The sequence below is a fragment of the Mustela lutreola genome, chromosome 8, assembly GCF_030435805.1.
Source record: "Mustela lutreola isolate mMusLut2 chromosome 8, mMusLut2.pri, whole genome shotgun sequence".
Taxonomy (NCBI): Eukaryota; Metazoa; Chordata; class Mammalia; order Carnivora; family Mustelidae; genus Mustela; species Mustela lutreola.
In genome coordinates this window covers 31,599,645-31,622,964 of record NC_081297.1, presented here as the reverse complement: position 1 = coordinate 31,622,964, position 23,320 = coordinate 31,599,645, and the positions used below count along the sequence as shown (strand labels likewise).

Sequence of the window (23,320 nt, the reverse complement as noted above, 5' to 3'; positions counted from 1 at the left end):
ATAAAATCAATGCACAGAAATCAGTTGCATCAGTAGATGGTGAAAAAAGCATTTGACAAAGTATAGCATCCTTTCCTGATCAAAACTCTTCAAAGAGTAGGGATAGAGGGCACATACCTCAATATCATCAAAGCCATCTATGAAAAACCCACCATGAATATCATTCTCAATGGAGAAAAACAGCTTTTCCACTAAGGTCAGGAACATGGCAGGGAAGTCCATTATCACCACTGCTATTCAACATAGTATTAGAAGTCCTAGCCTCAGTAATCAGACAACAAAGAAATTAAAGGCATCCAAATAGGCAAAGAAGTAGTCAAACTATCACTCTTTGCAGATGATATGATACTATATGTTGAAAACCCAAAGACTCCACTCCAAATCTGCTAGAACTTGTACAGGAATTCAGTAAAGTATCAGGATATAAAATCAGTGCATAGAAATCAGTTGCATTTCTTTACACAAACAACAGAACAGAGGAAAGAGTAATTAATGTGTCAATCCCATTTACAATTGCACCCCAAACCATAAAATATCTAGGAATAAACCTAGCCAAAGAGGCAAAGAACCTGTACTTAGAAAACTAAACAGTACTCATTAAAGAAATTGCGGAAGACACAAAGAAATGAAAAAATGTTCCATGCTCATGGATTGGTAGATCAAATATTGTGAAAATGTCTATGCTACCTAAGGCAATCTACATGTTTAACGTAATCCCTATCAAAATCCTGTTCATTTCTTTCAAAGAAATGGAACAAATAATCCTAAAATTTATATGGAATCAGAAAAGACCTTGAATAGCCAGATGAATATTGAAAAAGAAAGCCAAAGTTGGCAGCATTACAATTCCAGACTTCAAGCTCTATTACAAAGCTGTCATCATCAAGACAGTATGGTACTGGCACAAAACAGACACATTGATCAATGGAACAGAATAGAGAGCCCAGAAATAGACCCTCAAATCTATGGTCAACTAATCTTTGACAAAGCTTGAAAGAATGTCCAATGGAAAAAAGACAGCCTCTTCAACAAATGGTGTTGGGAAAATTGGACAGCCACATGCAGAAAAATGCAACTGGACCATTTTCTTACACCACACACAAAAATAGAATCAAAATGGATGAGAGACCTCAATGTGAGACAGGAATCCATCAGAATCCTTGAGGAGAACCACAGGCAACAACCTCTTCAACCTCATCTGTAGCAGTTTCTTCCTAGGAACATCACCAAAGGCAAGGGAAGCAAGGGCAAAAATGAATTCTTGGGAATTCCTCAAAATCAAAAGCTTTTGCATCATAAAAGAAACAGTCAACAAAACCAAAAGACAACAGACAGAATGGGAGAAGATATTTCCAAACAACATATCAGATAAATGGCTAGTATCCAAAATCCATAAAGAACTTGTTAAACTCAATACTCAAAAAACAAATAATCCATTCAAGAAATGGGCAAAAGATATGAACAGACATTTCTGCAAAGAAGACATACAAATGGCCAACAGATGCATGAAGAAGTGCTCCACATCACTTGGCATCAGGGAAATACAAATCAAAACCACTATGAGATACCACCTCACACCAGTCAGAATGGCTAAAATTAACAAGTCAGGAAATGACAGATGCTGGGGAGGATGCGGAGAAAGGGGAACCCTCCTACACTGTTGGTGGGAATGCAAGCTGGTGCAACCACTTGGAAAACAGCATGGAGGTTCCTCAAAAAGTTGAAAATAGAGCTAACCCTACAACCCAGCAATCGCACTACTGGGTATGTACCCTGAAAATACAAATGTAGTGATCCGAAGGGGCACATGCACCCAAATGTTTATAGCAGCAATGTCCACAATAGCCAAAGTATGGAAAGAACCTATATATCCATCAACAGATGAATGGATAAAGAAGATATGGTATATATATACAATGGAAAACTATGCAGCCATGAAAGGAAATCTTGCCATTTGCGATAACATGGACGGAACTAGAGGGTATTATGCTTAGCAAAATAAGTCAATCAGAGAAAGACATTTATCATATGATCTCCCTGATATGAGGAAGTTGGGAGGCAATGTGGGGGGTTTGGGAGGTAGGAATAGAATAAATGAAACAAGATGGGATCAGGAGGGAGACAAACCATAAGAGACTCAATCTCACAAAACAAACTTGGGGTTGCCAGAGGGATGGGGGTAGGGAGAAGGTGGTGGAGTTATGGACATTGGCGAAGGTATGTGCTATGGTGAGTGCTGTGAAGTGTGCAAACGTGGTGATTCACAGACCTGTAGCCCAGGGGCTAATAATAGATTATATGTTAATAAAAAAATAAAAAATTATTTAAAAAATCATGAAGGAAACAGGATAGATCAGAACCAACACCAAGGAGATAGACAATTGTTAAAACTTATTAGCAACAGCTATATGCCAACAGATTAGGCAATCTGGAAGAAATGGATGCATTCCTGGAAACATCAACTACCAAGACTGAAACAGGAAGAAAGAGACAATCAGAACAGACCTATAACCCGCAAGGAAATTGAAACAGTTAATCAAAAACCTCCCAAAAATCAGTAATCCAAGGCCAGATGGCTTCCCAGGGGGGTTCTACCAAACATTTAAAGAAGAAATAATACCTATTCTACTGAAACTGTTTCAAAAAATAGAAATGGAAGGAAAATTTCCAAAAATTGTTTTATGAGGCCAGTGGTATCCTGATCCCCAAGCCAAAGACCCCATCAGAAAAGAGAATCACAGAAAAGAGAATCACATTAATCTCTGATGAACATGGATACCAAAGTATTCAACAAGATCCTAGCCAATAGGATTCAACAGTACGTTCAAAGGATTTTTCATCATGACCAGATGGGATTTATTCCTGGGCTTCAAGGCTGGTTCAATATTTGGAAATTAATCAACATGATAGAGCACATCTTCTCAATTGATGCAGAAAAAGCATTTGACAAAATACAGCATCCTTTCCTGATTAAAACTCTTCAGAGTATAGGGATAGAGGGAACATAATTCAGTATCATAAATGCTATCTATGAAAAGCCGACAGCAAATATCATTCTCAATGGGGAAAAACTGAGAGCTTTTCCTTTAAGATTGGGAACATGACAGGAATGCCCACTCTCACCATTATTGTTGAACTTGGTACTAGAAGTCTAAGTATTAGCAATCAGACAACAAAAAGAACAAAAAGAAATCAAAGGCATTCATAGTGTCAACGAAATCAAGAGCTCTCTCTTTGTAGATGACATGATACTTTATGTGGAAACCCCAAAAGACTCCACTCCCAAATTACTAGAACTCATTCAGCAATTCAGCATGGCAGTATACAAAATCAATGCCTAGAAATCAGTTGCATTTCTATGCAACAACGAGATTAAAGAAACATAAATTAAGGAATCAATTCCATTTCCAACTGCATCATAAACCATAAGATACCTAAAAATAAATCTAACCAAAGAGATTAGGTTATATTCCAGAAACTACAAAACACTTCTGAAAGAAGCTGAGGAAGACACAAAGAGGTGGAAAAACATCCCATGCTCATGGGTTGGAAGAATAAATATTCTTAAAATGTCTAATGATGTATGTTGGGTACCTGAACACAATAAAATAAAAAAGTAGATAGTAGAATATTATCCAGCCACAAAAAAGAATGAAACCTTGCCATTTGCAACAACATGGGTGGATCTAGATGGCATAATGCTAAGTGAAATAAATCAGTCAGAGAAAGGCAAATGTCATATTATTTCACTCAGATGTGGAATTTAATAAACAAAACTAATAAAGAAGAAAGGAAACAAAACAGACTCTTAAATACAGAGAACAAACTGGTGGTTGCCAGAGGAAAGTGGGTGTTGGGATAAATGAAATGAAATGGATTAAGCGTAAACTTATTTTTATGAGGATTGAGAAATGTGTAGAATTATTGAATCTTTAAATTGTACATCTGAAACTATATAACACTGTATGTTAATTATACTCCAATCAAAAAAAAAAAAAAAAAAACCAAACAATTAATTCATTTTCTACCAAAGAGAAAGAGGGATCTTTCTCTCTACCAAACAGAGAAAGGAAAGAGAGAAATCACTGTAACTAAGTGCACTTTAGAGGCCAAATGATCACCTTTATTTATTTTTTTAAAAGATTCTATTTATTATTTGACAGGGAGACACAGCAAGACAGGGAACACAAGCAAAGGCAGTGGGAGAGGGAGAAGTAAGCTTCCCACTGCTGAGCAGTTAGCCGGATGAGAGACTTGATCCCAGGACCTTGGGGATCATGACCTGAGCTTAAGGGAAGATGCTCAATGACGGAGTCATCCAGGTTCAGTCAAAAGCCCCCAACTGATCACCTTTTAAATATCAAGTTGTGAAAGGCATTATACATGAGGTAGAAATAAAAGGCATCTGAATTGCCAAAGAAGAAGTCAAACTCTCACTCTTTGCTTATGATATGACACTTTATGTGGAAAACCCAAAGACTCCACTCCAAACTCATACAGGAATTCAGTAAACTGTCAGTATATAAAATCATGCACAGAAATCAGATGCATTTCTATACACCAACAACAAGACAGAAGAAAGAGAAATTAAGAAGTCGATCCCATTTATAATTGCACCCAAAACCACAAGATACCTAGGAATACATCTAACCAAAGAGGCAAAAATCTGTACTCAGAAAACTATTAAGTACTCATGAAAGAAATTGAGGAAGACACAAAGAAATGGAAAAACATTCCAAGCTCATGGATTAGAAGAACAAATATTGTGAAAATGTCTATGCTACCCAAAGCAATCCACACATTTAATGCAATCCCTATCAAAATACCATCAGTTTTTTTCAAAGAAATGTAACAAATAATCCTAAAATTTATATGGAACCAGAAAAGACCCTGAGTAGCCAGAAGAATGTTGAAAAAGAAAGCCAAAGTTGGTGGCATCACAATCCCAGACTTCAAACTCTATTACAAAGCTGTCATCATCAGGGCAATATGGTACTGGCACAAAAACAGACACATAGATCAATGGGACAGAATAGAGATCCCAGAAATGGACCCTCAATTCTAGGGTCAACTAATCTTCGACAAAGTAGGAAAGAATGTCCAATGGGGAGGAAAAAGTCTCTTTAGCAAATGGTGTTGGGAAAATTGGACAGCCACATGCAGAAAAATGCAACTGAACCATTTCCTTACACCGCACACAAAAATAGAATCAAAATGGATGAGAGACCTCAATGTGAGACAGGAATCCATCAAAATCCTTGAGGAGAACCACAGGCAGCAACCTCTTCAACCTCAGCTGCAGCAACTTCTTCCTAAAAACATCAGCAAGGGCAAGGGAAGCAAGGGCAAAAATGCACTTTTGGCACTTCCTCAAGATCAAAAGCTTTTGAACAACAAAGGAAACAGTCAACAAAACCAAAAGACAACTGAAAGAATGGGAGAAGATATTTGCAAATGACATATCAGATAAAGGGCTAGTATCCAAAATCTATGAAGAACTTATCAAACTCAACAACCAAAGAACAACTAATCCAGTCAAAAAATGGGCAAAAGATATGAACAGATGTTTCTGCAAAGAAGACATCCAGATGGCCAACAGACACATTAAAAAGTGCTCAACATCACTCAGCATCAGGGAAATGCAAATCAAAACCATGGTGAGATACCATTTCACACCAGTCAGAATGGCTTAGATTAACAAGATAGGAAACAACAGGTGTTGGCAAAGATGCGGAGAAAGGGGAACCCTCTTAGACTGTTGGGAGGAATGCAAGCTGGTACAGCCACTCTGGAAAACAGTATGGAGGTTCCTCAAAAAGTTGAAAATAGAGCCACCCTGTGATCCAGCAATTGCACTACTGGGTATTTACCCTAAAGATACAAATGCAGTGATCTGAAGGGGCACGTGCACCCAAATGTTTATAGCAGCAATGCCACAGTAGCCAAACTACGGGAAAAGCCTAGATGTCTATCAACAGATGAATGGATAAAAGAAGATGTGTGTGTGTGTGTGTGTGTGTGTGTGTGTGTGTGTGTGTGTGTGTGATGGAATACTATGCAGCCATAAGAAACACAGATCTTGCCATTTACAATGACATGGATGGAACTAGAGGGTACTATGGTAAGCGAAATAAGTCAATCAGAGAAAGACAATTATATGATCTCACTGATATAAGGAATTTGAGAAACAAGACAGAGGATCATAGGGGAAGGGAAGGAAAAATGAAACAAGATGAAACCAGAGAGGGAGACAAACCATAAAACATTCTTAATCTCAGGAAACAAACAGGGTTGCTGGATGGGAAGGGCATGTGAGGAATTGGGCAGTTGGGTGATGGTATGTGCTATGGTGAGCACTGCAAATTATGTAAGACTGATGAATCACAGACCTGTAACCCCTGAAACAAATAATACATCATGTTAAAAAATAAATATATGTATCAAAATTCTATTACAGCTTACCTGAAATACATCTGATATCAAGCTGAATTGTTGGACTAACAGAGGGATGGATAGTTCAATGTATTTGTGATCTAATAAATACAATAAAATGGTCATTGGAGAATTTGATGGTGATTATTCTATATGAATCTTCCAACTTTTCTGTACATTTGAAATGCCTTATAATAAGTATTGGAAGAAACATAAAAAAAGAATTTTATGTTGTATATGATTTGTTACAACTCATCTTTCAAACTCTAAGGTTGTTTGAAGAAATATATTCTGTAGATAGGTAAAGTGATAAAAAATATATTCCTCTATCTAGGTCTTATATTTTTCAAAAATTGCTAAGCTGATGGAGTACGTATGTATTCGACTTAAAACTTTTTCTGTGTATCATTGAGAGGCACCAAGGATGTTACAAAAAATCTCTTTGAATCTATCTCTGGGATCTACAATGACTGTATATTTTGTACTGAGCCCCTGTATATGAAAGAACAAATTCTTAAATATAGAAATATAAATTCCTATTGATTCTTTCCAGTAAAGCATTAGCCTATCAATATAAACACATTTGAGATGATACAATAATTTTGGATACTGGGAAAAAAATCCAATTTAATACATAAGTGTATTATTTCATTTAATTTTATTTCATTTGGATTTTAAGTAAATAAGAAACCAAAATAATAATTAATATCTATGAATAGTAAAAGTTGACAACATATTTTTAAAATAAATAAAACAGTGGCACCTGGGTAGTTAGTTCAGTCAGTTAAGCCTACAACTCTTTAAAAAATATTTTATTCATTTGACAGAGTTAGAGAGCACAAGTAAGCAGAGCGTCGGAGAGGGGGAGAGAGAGAAGCAGGCTCTCTGCTGAGCAGGGAGCCTGATGTGGGGCTCGATCCCAGGACCCTGGAATCATGACCTGAGCTGAAGGCAGCTGCTGAACCAACTGAGCCACCTGGGCGCCCCACGCATCCAACTCTTGTTTTCAGCTCAGGTCATGATATTAAGGTTGTGGAAATCGAATCTGGCCTCAGGCTTCCTGCTTGGCACAGAGTCTGCTTGTCCCTCTCCCTCGGCTCCTCCCCCACCTCACACTCTGTCTCAAATAAAATAAATAATCTTCAAAAAATTAAAACAAATCTCCACTTAATTAGGAGCACATTATATCAGTATCAGCATCCATTAATCTCAGGGCCAAAAGAGAAAACAAGATCACATAAAGACACTGGACTACTACTCATTCAATATTTATAAGTTTTTTCCTTCTTATTCTTTTCAATATTCCTTTTAGTACTAGCATCAATTTAACTTGATATTCATTACTAACAACATTCCCAGAGTATGTCCTTAGATTTTATAAATCTTTCATAGTTCAACTACAGCTAGTGGTATGATTTGTAGTTTTATTAAATATTTACCTATGATTTGTAGGTTTACTAAATATTCTATAAGGAATAAAGACCTTGTTGTGACCTCTTCAATGAATTTCCAGTTTTAATGTGAAAAAAAAAGCAAGATATTTAAATTTAATTTAAATTATTTTACCTGGAAGTGTAAGAAATGTATGAAGATGACTTTTTTCTATATAACATCATATAAAATGTATTTGCAAAAAATATGACACCTAAATAAGCATGACATTATCAAAACATGCATTGATCAAATTTCATTTAATTGGTTTCACATCACACTTGAAGATATTACAGGAATATTAGTGAATAGAAGCAAGCTGGAGCTTCAGCATAGGGCTTCTTTCTTAACATCAGCAACAAAAAAGCTTTGATCTTTGAGTTTCAAGTTTGTTCCAGATAGTAAAGAAGAATTCTGAAAATAAACCAAGTAATTAGAATTTTCATTTAATTAGAACTTTCATTTAATTCAGCCTCTAATATACACACATACATTTTTGAACCTTCAGTTTTATGTATTTCTTGTTATTAGAGCATATGTTACATTAATTGCATGCCATTTAAAAAATATTATCTAGAATTTTTGGTTTTCAAAATCAGTGGTCTTTCTCTCAAGGCCAAAAAGTTTATTTTAGCTGGACTTTGGGAAGGACTCACACCTTCAGCAAATTATATAGTTAGGCTTCCCTAAGCCCCCTTTTTGACGAGGACTTGGCCCTGTCCTTGGTCTGCTTTTAGCAAAAATACTGTTCAGCTAACTTGGTAGGAATGCTCCTACACTTGATGTCTCCTTTTGCAATTTCATATTGACCTCATCACTCTGCTCATTAGCTGTAAATCCCCAGCTCTCTTTGCTGTATTTGGAATTGAGTTCAATCTCCGTGCCCTATTCAAGTAGTCCTGAATAAAGTCATCAAAAACTAATGATGTACTCTATGGTGACTAACATATCATAATACAAAAAATAAAGCCTTCATTATCATCTTAAACAAACGTCGGAATAATTTTTTCACAGCATTGTTAAAAAGGGAAAGGGCTTGCCTTATTTTTGATTGCAGCCAAAGCCTTCCAAAGGTATAGATCCTACTCACTTTTGCCTTAATTCTGGCCTAATTTGAACTAGTCAATGTTCTTGGTTGAAACTGACATTGTCTACTCTGTATTAGGGATCATCCTGCTACTGTAAAAGAGCACTACATTTTATCCAACAACACTGTTGAAATACTATTCCTGCCCCTATTTCTCCAGGGATCTGTTTTTACTTCTGCCAGTCATTAATCAACAAAAATATTTCCTATATATTTTTCTGAATAGTTCACTGCCTTCCCAGGTCCTGATTAACTCTTGGATCAGTGATAAGTTTTGAGTAGTGCTATCCAATATGGGAACCACAAACCACATATGGCTATTTAAACTAATTAAAATTAAAGAGCTAGATTCTTGTTACACTAGCCACATCTCAAGAGTTCAACAACTGCATATGACTCACAGTTCCCTTATTAGAAGGCACAGGTACAGAAAATTTACATTATCACAGGAAATTCTACTGGGGAGTGTGATGGAGCTAAAGTTGTAATTGACATGAAAGAGGTGGTTTGGGAGAATTTTTAAATGGAGCCAGTATAGATTGAATTTGTTCATTGAATTTCCTCTTCTAGTAGCTCTAAGATCTGGATTTTTAAAAACTCAGCTGCAATTATTTGTATATGGTTCTGAGTATTAGTTGATTTCCCTTATATCATCAAATAATAAGCTGCATGTTTCTCAACTCTGGCAGTACATTTGAATTACCTACAGAGAATCTGGTTTAATTGGTCTGGGGAAGGGAACAGAGAATTAGTGTTTTCTAAAAGTATTCCAGATGAATTCTATTTTGTAGACCACCTTGAGAAGCACTAAATTAGCATATATGTTAGCTCATTTAATCAAATGATTACATAATATATATGGCACTGTTATCTGGGTAGTCCATAGGGGAAAACTGAGAAGCTGGAATGGATCCAGTTTAAGTAATCCCAACCACTGCCATTCATGAGTACAGATTGCTATGTTGAACTAAAATTTATGTTAAAAATTAATTCTAGAGAGAAACATTAAATTCACATTGCTCACTAACCAATTATTTGGCAACTTGCAATGACAATTCTACTATTCGTTTCTGCATATATTCTCTCTAAGACCCTCACAAGAGTTGTTAACATGTCTCATCCTTGTATTACCTCTGGGATATTTCAGTTTCAGGGAATAGATAATCAGTCATGAGTGAAGAATCATTCCATTTATTTTCTACTAGCTGATACTTTAAGCTCAATTTATGATTTCCATTTATCTATAAGCTATACTTTTTTACTACTGTGTAAATTATAAACATTATCTTTAAATGGATGTTTTAGAAAATAAGCATTATTTCATTAATTTTTCCATTTTATGTTTCTGAAGAAATCTATTTTTTCTTTAATTTTTGACACAAAATGGAACTCCATGTACTTAGATTAATATCAATGTTCAGTGATCTAATTTTGGCAGAGATGTGTGTGTGTGTGTATTCAAAGTTCAAAAGGATATTTTATAAATTTAAATACTCATGTCATTAATAATCCAGATTGTATTTAAGACCATGTCATCCAATAGTATTACTCTCTCTAGGGCACAGGGAAAATGATGTGGTTAAAAATAATATTTTAATGTTATTAACATTGATTGGCAAGAATCATGTCTTTAAAATTATTAGCACCTAAATTTTGTGCCATTTCAAATTCTACAAAATATGCTCTATCAGGTTATTGTCATGGGGCATTTATGTTTACTTTATGTTTACTTCCTTTCCTTTTTGAAATTTGTTGTGCAGTGTTCAAACATTAACATTTGAATAAGCTGAATATTTTAATCATTCGTCGTTTAAAATATAACTTTTTTAAAATTAGAAAAAAGAGCATTGCAAACATTCAAACTTACCTGCTACCAACTAAACTCCTCCATAATCCGGGTCTACCCTATTTATCCAGGGTATTTCTCACTATTGTTCAATAAGCACCATCCTTTCAAGTTAGTGTTATTCTCATAAAGCTTCCACATTTGCACATTTCATTGCTATTTGCTCATGTTGCTTATCTTGACCAGAACTTATTTTTTCTTAAAAATAGGGACGTGGTAGAGATTTCGGGCAGCAGGATGTGGCACTTTAAAGAAAAGTTATTGTGTGATTATAAAAAGTTTAATTTCATTATAGTTGACATAATTTTTATTATATGTGACATATGGAAAACATTATTATATACAAAGAGTAACACTGTAAATGGAAATGGAAAGGCAGTACATGAATCATATAAGTACATAAACCTATGTTTCTATAGAAATGATACTGGGACCCCTTAACTTAGAGTAATATAAATATAATACAGTGGTTCTTCAAATTTAGCCTATGTCAGAATCACCCAGAAAACTTGTTAAAACAGATTGCTGGACTTGAACTCTAAAGCTTCTGATTCTGTAGCTCTGAGGTAGGGCACAATAATTTGTATTTCTAATATATCCCTAGTTGATGCTCAGGCTATTAGTCTAGAGACCATACTTTGACAAGCATTGACAGAGAAATTTTAAAATTTTCAAATTCACTGAAATATTGTTTTTTTAATACATATGATATTTATACTGAGTATACTTATGGTTCTTCAAAAAATCAGTTTTAACTGAGAGACAATTTATGTACTGCAAAAGAAAGGGGTCATAAAATTAGTGTTAGGGAGCAAATAGTGGCAATTCCTTTTAGGCAGAAGACTCATATTTGAGCTGATAGAGAGCAAGACTGGAGTCTAGAATAGCTACTTATTCAAATGATATTTGTAGCAACATTGTTAGAAAACTGAAAACAACCAAAGTGCCCATTTAACACAGGGCTAGTTAAATAAACTATGGTATGCTCAAATACAAAGGACTTAAAAAGAGGGTTGATTTTAACAGAAATAGAAAAAAAATCCTAAAATTCATATTGAACTCTTAATAACCCTGAATAGACAAAGCAATCTCAATAATAACAAAGTGGACTCATCACATTTCCTGATTTCAGTCTATTTACAAAGCAGTAGTCTTAAGAAACTATGGTAGTGGCATAAGAATAGGAATCTAGACCTGTGGGACAAAATAGCCCAGACATAAACACATATATAGTCAAAAATTTTTGACATGGGCACCCAGAATATACAATGGAGAAAGAGTAATCTCTTCAATAAATGTACTGGAAAAACTAGAAATCCAAATCTAGAGACTGATATTGCAACCCTGTTTTATACCACTCACAAAATATGAACTCAAAATAGATCAAAGAGGTAAGACCTAAAATTCTAAAATTTCTAGAAGAACAAAATTTAAAAGATTGTTGACATTGGTCTTTGCAATGATTTCTTGCAAAAGATACCATAAGTAGATAACAAATAGACAAGCGGGACCACATCAAATTACAGAGCTTCTTAATAAAGGAAGCAATCAATTGAAAAGGCAACCTACCATTGGGGAATAAATATTTGCAAGCCATATGTTTAGTTAGGGGTTAATATCCAAATTATAAAGAACTCCTATAGCAAAAAAGCAAATATTCCAATAAGAAATGGGCAAAAGAATGAAATAGATATTTTTCCAGAGAAGACATAGATAAGGCCAATCAGTATTTAAAAATTTTCTCAACACCACTCATTATCAGAGAAATGCAAATTGAAGGCAATATATAACCTCACATCTATTAAGATGGCTATTATCAAAAAGATAAGAAATAACAAATGTTGGCAAAACTGTGGAGAAAAGGAAACTTATACACTGTTGATGGGAGTGCAAATTGGTATAGCCATTATGGAAAACGGCTTGGCGATTTTTTTTTTAATAAAACAGAGCTAACATGATTCATCAATCCCATTACTGCGTAGATAGCTGAAGGAAATGAAATCTGGATCTTGAAGAGATGTCTGCAACCCCATGTTCATTACAGCCTTATTCCTAAGAGCCAAGATATGGAAATAACCTAAATGTTATTTGGCAGTTCTTTGGATAAAGATAATGTGATACACACACACACACACACACACACACACACACACGTGTGCACACACAGAGGAATATTATTTTCAGCCATAACAAGAGTGTAAATCTTGCCAATGTCACATGACTAATTCTAAAGGGATTTATGCTAAGTGAAATACATCAGAGTGAGAAAGACATACACTGTACAATCTCACTTAAATAAGTAATCTAAAAAACCCCAAACAAACCAATATCTTAGAAACAGTAAATAGAATAGAGGTTGCCAGGGACTGGTGGAAGGAGGGAACAGGGTGATATCATTCAAAAGGTACAGAATTTCAGTTATAAAAAGAGTGAGTTCATAGGATCTAATGTACAACATGGTAACTTATAGTTAGTAATATGGTATGGTATATTTGAAAGTTGTGGAAAATAAATCTTACATTCACACCACACACAAAAAATCATCAACTATTTGAGGAGATGGATGTGTTATCTTTTCAAAATTTAATTATTAACTTTTAATGGAGAAAAATTGATATATATTAGCTTCAGTACAACATAGTGATTTGGTATTTCTCTACATATTACAAAATGATTACTGTAATAAACCTAGTTAACTACCAACACCATACATATGGTATTTGTCTTTTTCTGACTTCATTTAGCATAACACTCTCTAACTCTATCCATGTCATTGCAAATGGCAAGATTTTGTTCTTTTTTATGACTACTATTCTATTGTGTATATATACCACATCTTCTTTGTTCATTCATCAGTCGATGGACATGGCCTGTTTCCATAATTTTGCTATTGTAAATAATGCTGCTATAAACATATGGATGCATGTGTCCCTTCAAATTAGTATTTTTGTATTCTTTGGTAAATACCTAGTAGTGCAATTGCTGGATTGTAGGGTAGTTTTATTTTTAAGCCTTTGAGGAACCTCTGCACTGTTTTCCACAGTGGCTACACCAGTTTGCATTCCCACCAACAGTGCAAGAGGTTCCCCTCTCTCCACATACTCGCTGACTTCTATTGTTTCCTGTGTTGTTAATTTTAACCATTCTGACAGATGTGAGGTGGTATCTCACTGTAGTTTTCATTTGTATTTCCCTGATGGTCAGTCATACTGAATATCTTTTCATGCGTCTGTTGGCCATCTTCTTTGGAAAAATGTCTATTCATTGTCTTCTGCCCATTTTTTAACTTGTTTTTTGGGTGTTGAGTTGTATCGGTTCTTTATATATTTTGGATACTAACCCTTATCAGATATGTCATTTCCAAATATCTTACCCATTACATTGATTACCTTTTAGTTTTGTTGATTGTTTCCTTTACTGTGAAGAAGGTTTTTTATTTTATTCAAGTCCTAATAGTTTATTTTTGCTTTTGTTTCCTTTGTCTCAGGAGACATATCTAAAAAGGAAGTTGACATTGGCTCTGACCAATGTCAAAGAAGTTACTGTCTGTGTTGTCTTCTAGGTTGTTTATGGTTTCAGGTCACACATTTAGGACTTTGATCTGTTTTATTTATGGTGTAGGAAAGTGGTCCAGTTTCATTCTTTTTGCATGTTGCTGTCCAGTTTTCCCAACACCACCTGCTGAAGAAACTGCCTTTTTTTTTTTTTTCAATAGGATATTCTTCCCTGCTTTGTCAAAGATTGATTGACCATAAAATTGTGGGTTCACTTCTGGGTTTTGTATTCTATTCCATTGATCTATATGTCTATTTTTCTATTTTATACTGTTCAGATCACTATAGCTTTGTGATAAAACTTGAAGCCCTGAATTGTGATGCCTCCAGCTATGCTTTTCTTTTTCAGGGTTGCTTTGGTTATTTGGGTCTTTTGTGGCTCCATACAAATTTTAGGATTGTATGTTCTAGCTCTGTGAAAAATGCTGGTGGTATTTCGATAGGGATTGTATTAAGTGTGTAGATAGCTTTGGATAGTATATATATTTTAACAATATTTGTTAATCCAGAATGTCTTTCCATTTCTTTGGGTCATCTTCAGTTTATTTTATTGGTGTTTTATAGTTTTCAGAGTACAGGTCTTTCACCTCTTTGGTTATGTTTATTCCTAGGTATCTTATTTTTGGTTCTATTGTAAATGGGATTCCTTAATTTCTCTTTCTGCTTCTTCATTATTAGCAAATAGAAATTCAACAGAAGGCTATATGTTGATTTTGGATCCTGTGACTTAATTCCTTTATCAGTTTGGGCAGTTTTTTGCTGGAGTCTTTCCGGTTTTTTATATAGAGTTTCAGGTCATCTGCAAATAATGAAAGTTGAACTATTTCTTTGCCAATCTGGATGCCTTTTTGTTGTCTGGTTGCTGGGGCTAAGACTTCCAGTGCTATGTTGAAGAAGAGTGGTGAGAGCAGACATCTTTGCCTGTTCCTGACAGTAGAGGAAAAGGTCCCTTCGTATGTTCCCCATTCACAGTGATTTTTTTTTTTTCACAGTGATATTAACTATGAGTTTTTCATATATGGCCTGTCGTATGTTGAGGTGTAATCCCTCTAACCCTGGTTTGTTTAGAGTTTTTATCATGAATAGACATTGTATTTTGTCAAATGCTTTTTTTGCATCTATTGAAAGGATCACATGGTTCTTAATCTTTCTTTTATTAATGTGATGTATCAAGTTGATTGCTTTGTGAATATTGAACAATCCTTGTATCTCAGGAATAACTCCCACTTGATCATGGTGAATGATATTTTTTAATGTACTTTTGGACTCAGTTTGCTAGTATTTTAGTGAGAATTTTTACATCCATGTTCATCAGGGATATTGGATAGTTTTGTTTTTTAGTGGTATCTTTATCTGGTTTTGATATCAGGGTAATGCTGGATCATAGGATGAATTTGGAAGTTTCCCTTCCTTTTCTATTTTTTTTAGAATAAAAAAGAAGTATTAATTCTATTTATTTATTTATTGTTGACAAATTGAAACTTTAACACATTTTAAGATATATATTCTTTTTTTTTTAATTTTAGTATTAATTTTTTTTAAAAAATGTTTGGTGGTAGAATTTTCCTGTGAAGCCACTTGGCTTTAGACTTTTGTTTTGGGGAGTTTTTGAATTACTGATTCAATTTCTTTGCTGAATATCAGTTTGTTCAAGTTTTCTGTCTTCCTGTTTTCAGTTTTGGTAGTTTATATGTTTCTAGTAATTTATCTGTTTCTTCCAGGTTTTCCAATTTGTTGGCCTGTAATCTTTCATAATATTTTGTTATAATTGTACTTCAGTAGTATTGGTTGTTTATTTCTGTTTTCTCATTTGTTATTTTATTTATTTGGGTCTTTTTTGTTTTGTTAAGTCTGGCTAGTGGCTTATCAATTTTATTTTTTCAAAGAAACTATTAATTTTAATTAATTATTTCAAAGAAGCAGCTCCTTGGGGCTCCTGGGTGGCTTAGTTAAGTGTTTGGCTCTTGATTTCTGCTCAGATCATAATCTCAGGTTGGTGGGATGGAGCTCAGTATTGGCTCATCAGTGTGGAGTGGGCTTGTCACTCTCCCTTTACTTCTCTGCCAGCTCCCATCCACTTGCTTGATCTCTCTCACTCTCTCAAATAAATAAAAAAATAAATAAATCTTTTAGTTTCCTTTAAAGAACCAGCTCCTAGTTTCTCCTTTTTTTTTTTTTTTTAAGTTTCTGTATCATTTATTTCTGCTCTCATCTTTACTCTTCTTACTCTTCTTTACTCTTTCTTCTGCTGGCTTTAGCTTCATTTGTTGTTCTTATTTCTGTTCATCCTTTATGTCTTAGGTTAATTTGTGTATTTGAGACTTTTCTTGCTTCTTGAGGCCTGCATTGCTATAAAATTGCCTCTAGGTCTGGCTTTGCTGCATCCCAAAGGTTTTTAGACTGCTATATTTTCATTTTTATTTGTTTCCATGTATTTTTTAAAATTTCTTCTTTGATTTCCTGGTGGACCCATTCATTATTTTGTAGTATGTAATTTAAACTCCATGTATTTGTGGTCTTTCTAAATTTTTTTCTTGTGGTTGACTTCCAGTTTCATAGCACTGTGGTCAGAAAAGTTTCATGGTATGATTTCAATGTTTTTTATTTGTTGAGGCCTGATTTGTCACTTAATATCTAATCTATTTTGGAGATTGTTCCATGTACAATTGAAAAGAATGTGTATTCTGCTGTTTTAGGATGGAATGTTCTGAATATATCTGTTGAGTCCATCTGGTCCAGTGTGTCCTTCAAAGCCACTGTTTCCCTGTTTTTTTTGTTTGGATGATCTGTTCATTGATGTAAGTGCAGTGTTAAAGTCCTCTTGTATTACTGTATTACCATCAATTAGTTTATTTTTGTATTAACTGAATATATATTTGAATGCTCCCATGTTGAGTGCCTAAATATTTACAATTATTATATCTCTTGTTGGATTGTCCCCTTTATAATTACATAGTGTCACTTGTTACAGTTTTTGTTTTAAAGTCTATTTTGTCTAATATCAGTATTGCTACTCTAGCTTTCTTTTGGCATCCATTGTATGATAAATGTTTCTCCACTCCCTCACTATCAATCTTCAGGTGTCTTTAGGTCTAAAATAAGTCTCTTATAGGCAGCATAAACATGCATCTTGTTTTTTTAATCCATTCTGTCACCCTTTGTCTTTTATTGGAGCATTTAGTCCATTTATATTCAGAGTAATTGTTGATAAATATGTATTTATTGGTATTTCATTACTTGCTTTGTCATTATTTTTGGAGATTTTCTCTATCCTTTCCTGTGTTTGTCATTTGTAGTCTCTCCTTTCCACTCGAAGAATCCCCTTTAGTATTTCTTGCAGGCCTGGGTTGCTGGTCACAAACTCCTTTAGTTTTTGTGTGGGAAACACTTTCTCTCTCCTACTATTCTGAATGATAGCCTTAATGGATAGAGTATTTTTGGCTGCAGATTTTCCCATTCAGCACTTTGAATATGTCATGTAACTCTTGGGAAGTTTCTGCTGAAAAATCTCTAGCTAGCCTTATGGGGTTTCCTTTGCATGTATGTTACTGTCTTCTTTTATCTTGCTGATTTTAAAATGTTTACTTAATCACTATATTTTTGCAAATTTAATTACAATATGTGTTGGTGTTGGTCTGCTTTCATTGATTTTGTTGGGGATCCTCTATTCCTCCTGTATCTGTAGTCTGTTTCCTTCTTCACATTAGGAAAGTTTTCAGCTGTGACTTCCTTAAATAAATTTCCTGACCCCCTTTTCTCTTTCTCATTCTTCTATAATACAATGTTATTATATTTGATGGAGTCACTGGGTTCCCCACTTTTATTCTCATATTCCTTAATTATTCTTTCTTTTGTTCAGCTTCATTATTTTACATTATTTTGTCTTTTATATCACTTATTCATTCTACTACTACTTTTAGCCTTGTGTTGTTCATTGCAACCAGCCCATTTCTAATCTCAGTTATTGCATTTTTCCTTTCTGACTGATTCTTTTTTTAACTCTTGGGGTAAGAGCCACCCTGAAGTCTTCCATTTTTTTCTGAAGCTCAGTGAGTAGCCTCATGATTGTTGGTTGCTTTTAAGTTCTCCATCAGGTGTGTTACTTTCTCACTTAGATCTCTAGCCATGGCCTTATACTGTTCTTTCATTTGGGATAAATTCCTCCATCTTTATATTTTGTCTAAGTCCTTGCCTTCTTCTCTGTGTTAGAAAATCCAGATACATCTCTTGCTCCTGAAAATAATGGCCTTATGAGGAAGAAGTCTTATATAGTGCTCAAGGTCTGATACTTCAAGGGATGTGTCTGATATGTGCTGCATGCTCTCTATTGTTGTGTTCTGGCTGCTCTATCCTTCAGGCTAATTTTCTGCAGAAGCTCTCCTTGACCTCTGTGGACAGTGTTCTGTCCCTGGCCTGAGTGTGGTGGTTAACTAATAACTACATTGATATTTTATTTTCATTTATTTTTATAGTGTTTATTCTGTGCTTAGATATAAAGGAATACACAGATAAGAAACACTTTCTTCCAAGTTACCCTTATATAATTCAGAAAAAAAATGATATTTGTGATAGACACACACATACACATATATATGTGAGCATAGAAAAAATGGTAAGACAAAAAGATAATATATGAACAAGTAATGAATCTAGGTATAAGCTATATGAAAATTCCTTCTGGATTTCCTTCAGTTTCTCTGTAAATTTGAATTGATGGAAAAATTTTTTTAAAAATTAAAATCCTATTGTACAAAAAACTTCTACAATAACAAAAGAAACTAACAGAAAAATAAGCAAAGACTATAAATAGGTAATTCATGGAGAAAAATAAAATAGCTAATAATATTAAAATATGCTTAGTTCTCATTAAATATAAATAACCCTTATTCAAGAAAAAACATTTTTACTATGCATTTATTTTTATTATAAAATATAAATAATTTTATACTTACATAAATAAATAATATAAATAATGTATAATTTACCATTTAAACCATTTTTAAGTGTGTAGTTCAGTGGCACTAAGTGCATTCACACTGTGTAGTCATTACCAATGATCTTCAGAACTTTTTCATCTTGCAAAATTGAAACTCTACCTATTAATAAATAATTCTCCATTCCCATTTCCCCAGCTCCTGGCAACCATCATTCTACTTACTGTCTCTATGAATTTGACCATATGAGGATACTTCACTCATGTAAGTGTAATCATACAGTGTTTCTCCTTTTTTGATTGGCTTACTCCACCTAGCATAATGTCTTCCATATTCATCCATGTTCTATTATGACATACTGTTATCAGATTTTCTTTCCTTTTAAGGCTAAATAATATTCCATCACATACATATGCCATATTTTTTAGTTCATTCATCACTGTTGGACACTTGAATGACTTCTATCTTTTGGCTGTTGTGAATGATGTTGCTATAAACAAAGATGTTTTCATGTCCCTGCTTTCATTCTTTTGGGCATATATCTATCTGGAATGGGAATTGCTGAATCATATGGTAATGCTTTATTTAATATTTTGAGGAATAACCATACTATTTTCCATAGTAGTTGTATCATTTCACATTCTTACAACTAGTAGGAATCCCAATTTCTTCATATTCTCACCAATGTTTATTTTCTTTCCTTTTTTCCTTTTTTATCTTCATAATAGCCATCCTAGATATGAAGTGATATCACATTGTGGTTTTGATTTTCATTTCCTTAATGAATAGTGGTGTTTACCATACTTTCATGGGCCTATTGGCTATCTGTATCTCTCCTTTGGAGAAATGTCTGTTAAAGTCCTTTTTTCACTGTTTTATAAAGTTTTTTGTTTTCATTGTTGAGTCTTTAAGAGCTCTCTATATATTCTGGTTGTTAACGGCTATTCAGATATATGATTTGCAAATATTTTTCTCCCATTCTGTGGATTTCCCTTTTACTTTACTAACCTTGCCTCTTGATGAGTAATTTTAAAATTATGATAAAATCTGTCTTTGTTTGTTTGGCTGCATCTTTGGTGTTGCACCCAACAAATTCTTGTCAAATAAAATGCCTTAGATTTTTCCCTACATTTTTACCCAAGGCTTTTATAGTTTAGCACTTAGTTTTAGATCTTTCATCTATTTTGAACTATAAGGTAAGGTATAAGATAGTGATCTCATTTCACTCTTTAGTATGTGGGTATCCAGTTTTTCCAGTACCATATGTTTTAAATTCTTTCCCCATTGAATGGTCTTTGTATCCTTGTCAAAAGTCATTTGACCATATATGTGATGATTTATTTCTTTGTTCTCTATCTTCTATCCTTATTTTGTATGTCTGTCTTTATGCCAGTACCATACTCTTTTGCTTACTGTTGCTTTGTAGTAAGTTCCAAAATAATGAAGTGTGAGTCCTCCAGCTTTGTTATTTTTCAAGATTATTTTGATTATTCAGGATCCTTTAAGATTCCATATGAATTTTAGCATAGAATTTTTTTATTCTTTAAAAAACATTGCTGGAATCTTGATAGGTATCACACTGAATCTGTAGAACACTTGTACAGTATTGATATCTTAACAATATAATGTTTCGATCTATGAAAAGTCTAGTGCTGGCTATGATGCTGCGATATGAGTCTTTCATGAATTTACTAGCAGAATTATTAACTACGATCATTTGAAAAGTAATTTGGATTTATATATTAAATAAAAAACATAGATACCTTTAATACAAGACATGTTTACATGCTCTATTTTTTTTTTAAGATTTTATTTATTTATTTGACAGAGAGAGATCACAAGCAGGCAGAGAGACAGGCAGAGAGAGGGGAAGGGAAGCAGGCCCCCCTTGCTGAGCAGAGAGCCCAATGCGGGACCCGATCCCAGGACCCCGAGACCACGACCCGAGCTGAAGGCAGCGGCTCAATCCACTGAGCCACCCAGGCGCCCTACATGCTCTATTTTATAGAAATATAATCACCATGGTGTGTATATATATATATATATATATATATATATATATATACAGTGAAATTTATTGTACCATTGCTGATAGCCGCAAAAAGTACATTGATAAAAATCTAAATGTAATTCAGTAGAAGAATGGTTGAATAACATATAGTACCTTAACATTATAGAATACCATAAAGCAACTTTAAGGTATGATATAAAAAAGAAATCTATATTATCAATTTATCTATATTAGAGGTAAGTAGGATCCATCCAAATGATTCTATTATGTATAGAACCAGCAAACTTAACGTATATAGTTTTGTGTGTGTGTGTGTGTGTGTTAACACATGTTTAAAGAAAGGTTTAGAAAAATATACTTGACTCATTGACTCATGGTTGGGAAAGGGAGTCCATAGGTTTAAGGTGATGGGCAAATAGAAACAATGGAAACACAGTAAAGGTTTTATTTCATTTGTCTTTATATAGCAGTGATTTTTTTTTACCTTCATAGATAGGTTTTCTAGTTGTAGAGATTATAGCAGGCAGAGTATTCATAAATCCAACATGTTTTTTTGAGACAGTATTTTTTGGGTGCCCTAAAAAATGAAAATAACATTATTATCTTATAAATGTCCTGATTTCAACTTTTAAAAATTTATAATAAATCTTAACCCACTTCTAAAGCACAGTTTCCTTAAATTTTAAAAAATAATTTAAAACACCTTTACTAACACACTTACTTTCTCTCTTGTTTTTTCTTGTTGGTCATTTGATATTTATAAACAAAACCAGTAAGAGTGCAAATCCAGAAAAAGAAATAATAGAAATAGTGTAAGTAAAAATACCTGAGGAAGAGCTTTCTTTCTTTTCAGTATTACAATAAAAAACTACTTTAACAATTAAATTGATAAATTCTCATATAAAGTTTTTATATAAAACAGAATATCTTTATTTAAAAATTTTTATATAACCACAGTGATAAAACTAGTGCTTGTGGTTTCTAAACAGACATGTTTAGAAATACTATCATCATGACACATATTTTGAACACTGTTAAAAACAAAATAATGTAATAAAGAAAATAGTTTCAGTATGTTCAAGAAAAATATGCTAAAATAAAAAGCAGAATGTGGGGGGCACCTGGGTGGCTCAGTGGGTTAAAGCCCCTGCCTTCGGCTCGGGTCATGATCCCAGGGTCCTGGGATCGAGCCCCACATCGGGCTCTCTGCTCAGCAGGGAGCCTGCTTTCTCCCCTCTCTCTCTGCCTGCCTCTCTGCCTACTTGTGATCTCTGTCTGTCAAATAAATAAATAAAATCTTAAAAAAAAAAAAAAGCAGAATGTGGGACATTTAGATGGTGTTTTCTCAAAGTTACTGGGGAAAATTTACTAAATGTGTTGAATTTCTACAATATATATCTTACGGAGAAATAAAACATTTTAAATTCTTCCATTTCCTTAAGGCAAGTATTTGCTTAAGAAATGTTTATGTCATTAATTTTAGATTAAAAGGCTTTATTATTTGATGAAAAATAAAAACATTATGATAAATCATTTCTATTCCATACACAAAAAAGATTACTATTACTATTCTCTTATGAATAGAAATTTAGATAGTAGATTATTTAGACTATTTCTTAGTTCTTACTCTCTTCCTCTTTTTTGTTTCTTTAGGCAACATTACTGCTTATAATTAACACCCCCATCAAAGAGAAAGCTGTAGCTTAGGAAAAAAAAAAAAAAAAAAAACAAATTGGGGCACCTGGGTGGCTCATCGATTAAGTATCTGCCTTCAGCTTTGGTCATGATCCCAGGGTCCTGGGATCAAGTTCCATGTTGAGCTCCCTGCCCAGTGGGGGAATCTGCTTCTCCTTCTCTCCCTGATTCTGTTCCTGCTTTCTCTTTCTCTCAGTCTCTAATGCACGTGCTCTCTCTCTCTAATAAATAAATAAAAATCTTGAAAGGAAACCCTAAATTGTAGGTAAACTAGGAGCTAAATGAACGGGAAACAGTATTATAGGTGATATGAAGTAGGAGGTGAATCTG

At 33.9% G+C, this 23,320-nt stretch overlaps 1 protein-coding gene across 1 annotated transcript in view; it reads right to left on the bottom strand.

The window, feature by feature from the left end:
• Positions 1-8,115: 8,115 nt before the first annotated feature.
• CCDC7 (coiled-coil domain containing 7) overlaps positions 8,116-23,320 on the bottom strand; it is a 469,805-nt gene continuing 454,600 nt past the window's right edge. Inside the window, exons 43-45 of the mRNA XM_059187454.1 lie at positions 21,780-21,872; positions 10,818-11,041; positions 8,116-8,277 (exon numbers count right to left, since the gene is read on the bottom strand). Of these exons, the coding sequence (XP_059043437.1) occupies positions 10,986-11,041; positions 21,780-21,872 (149 nt within the window). The 3' untranslated portion in view covers positions 8,116-8,277; positions 10,818-10,985. The remainder of the gene's footprint in view (positions 8,278-10,817; positions 11,042-21,779; positions 21,873-23,320) is intronic.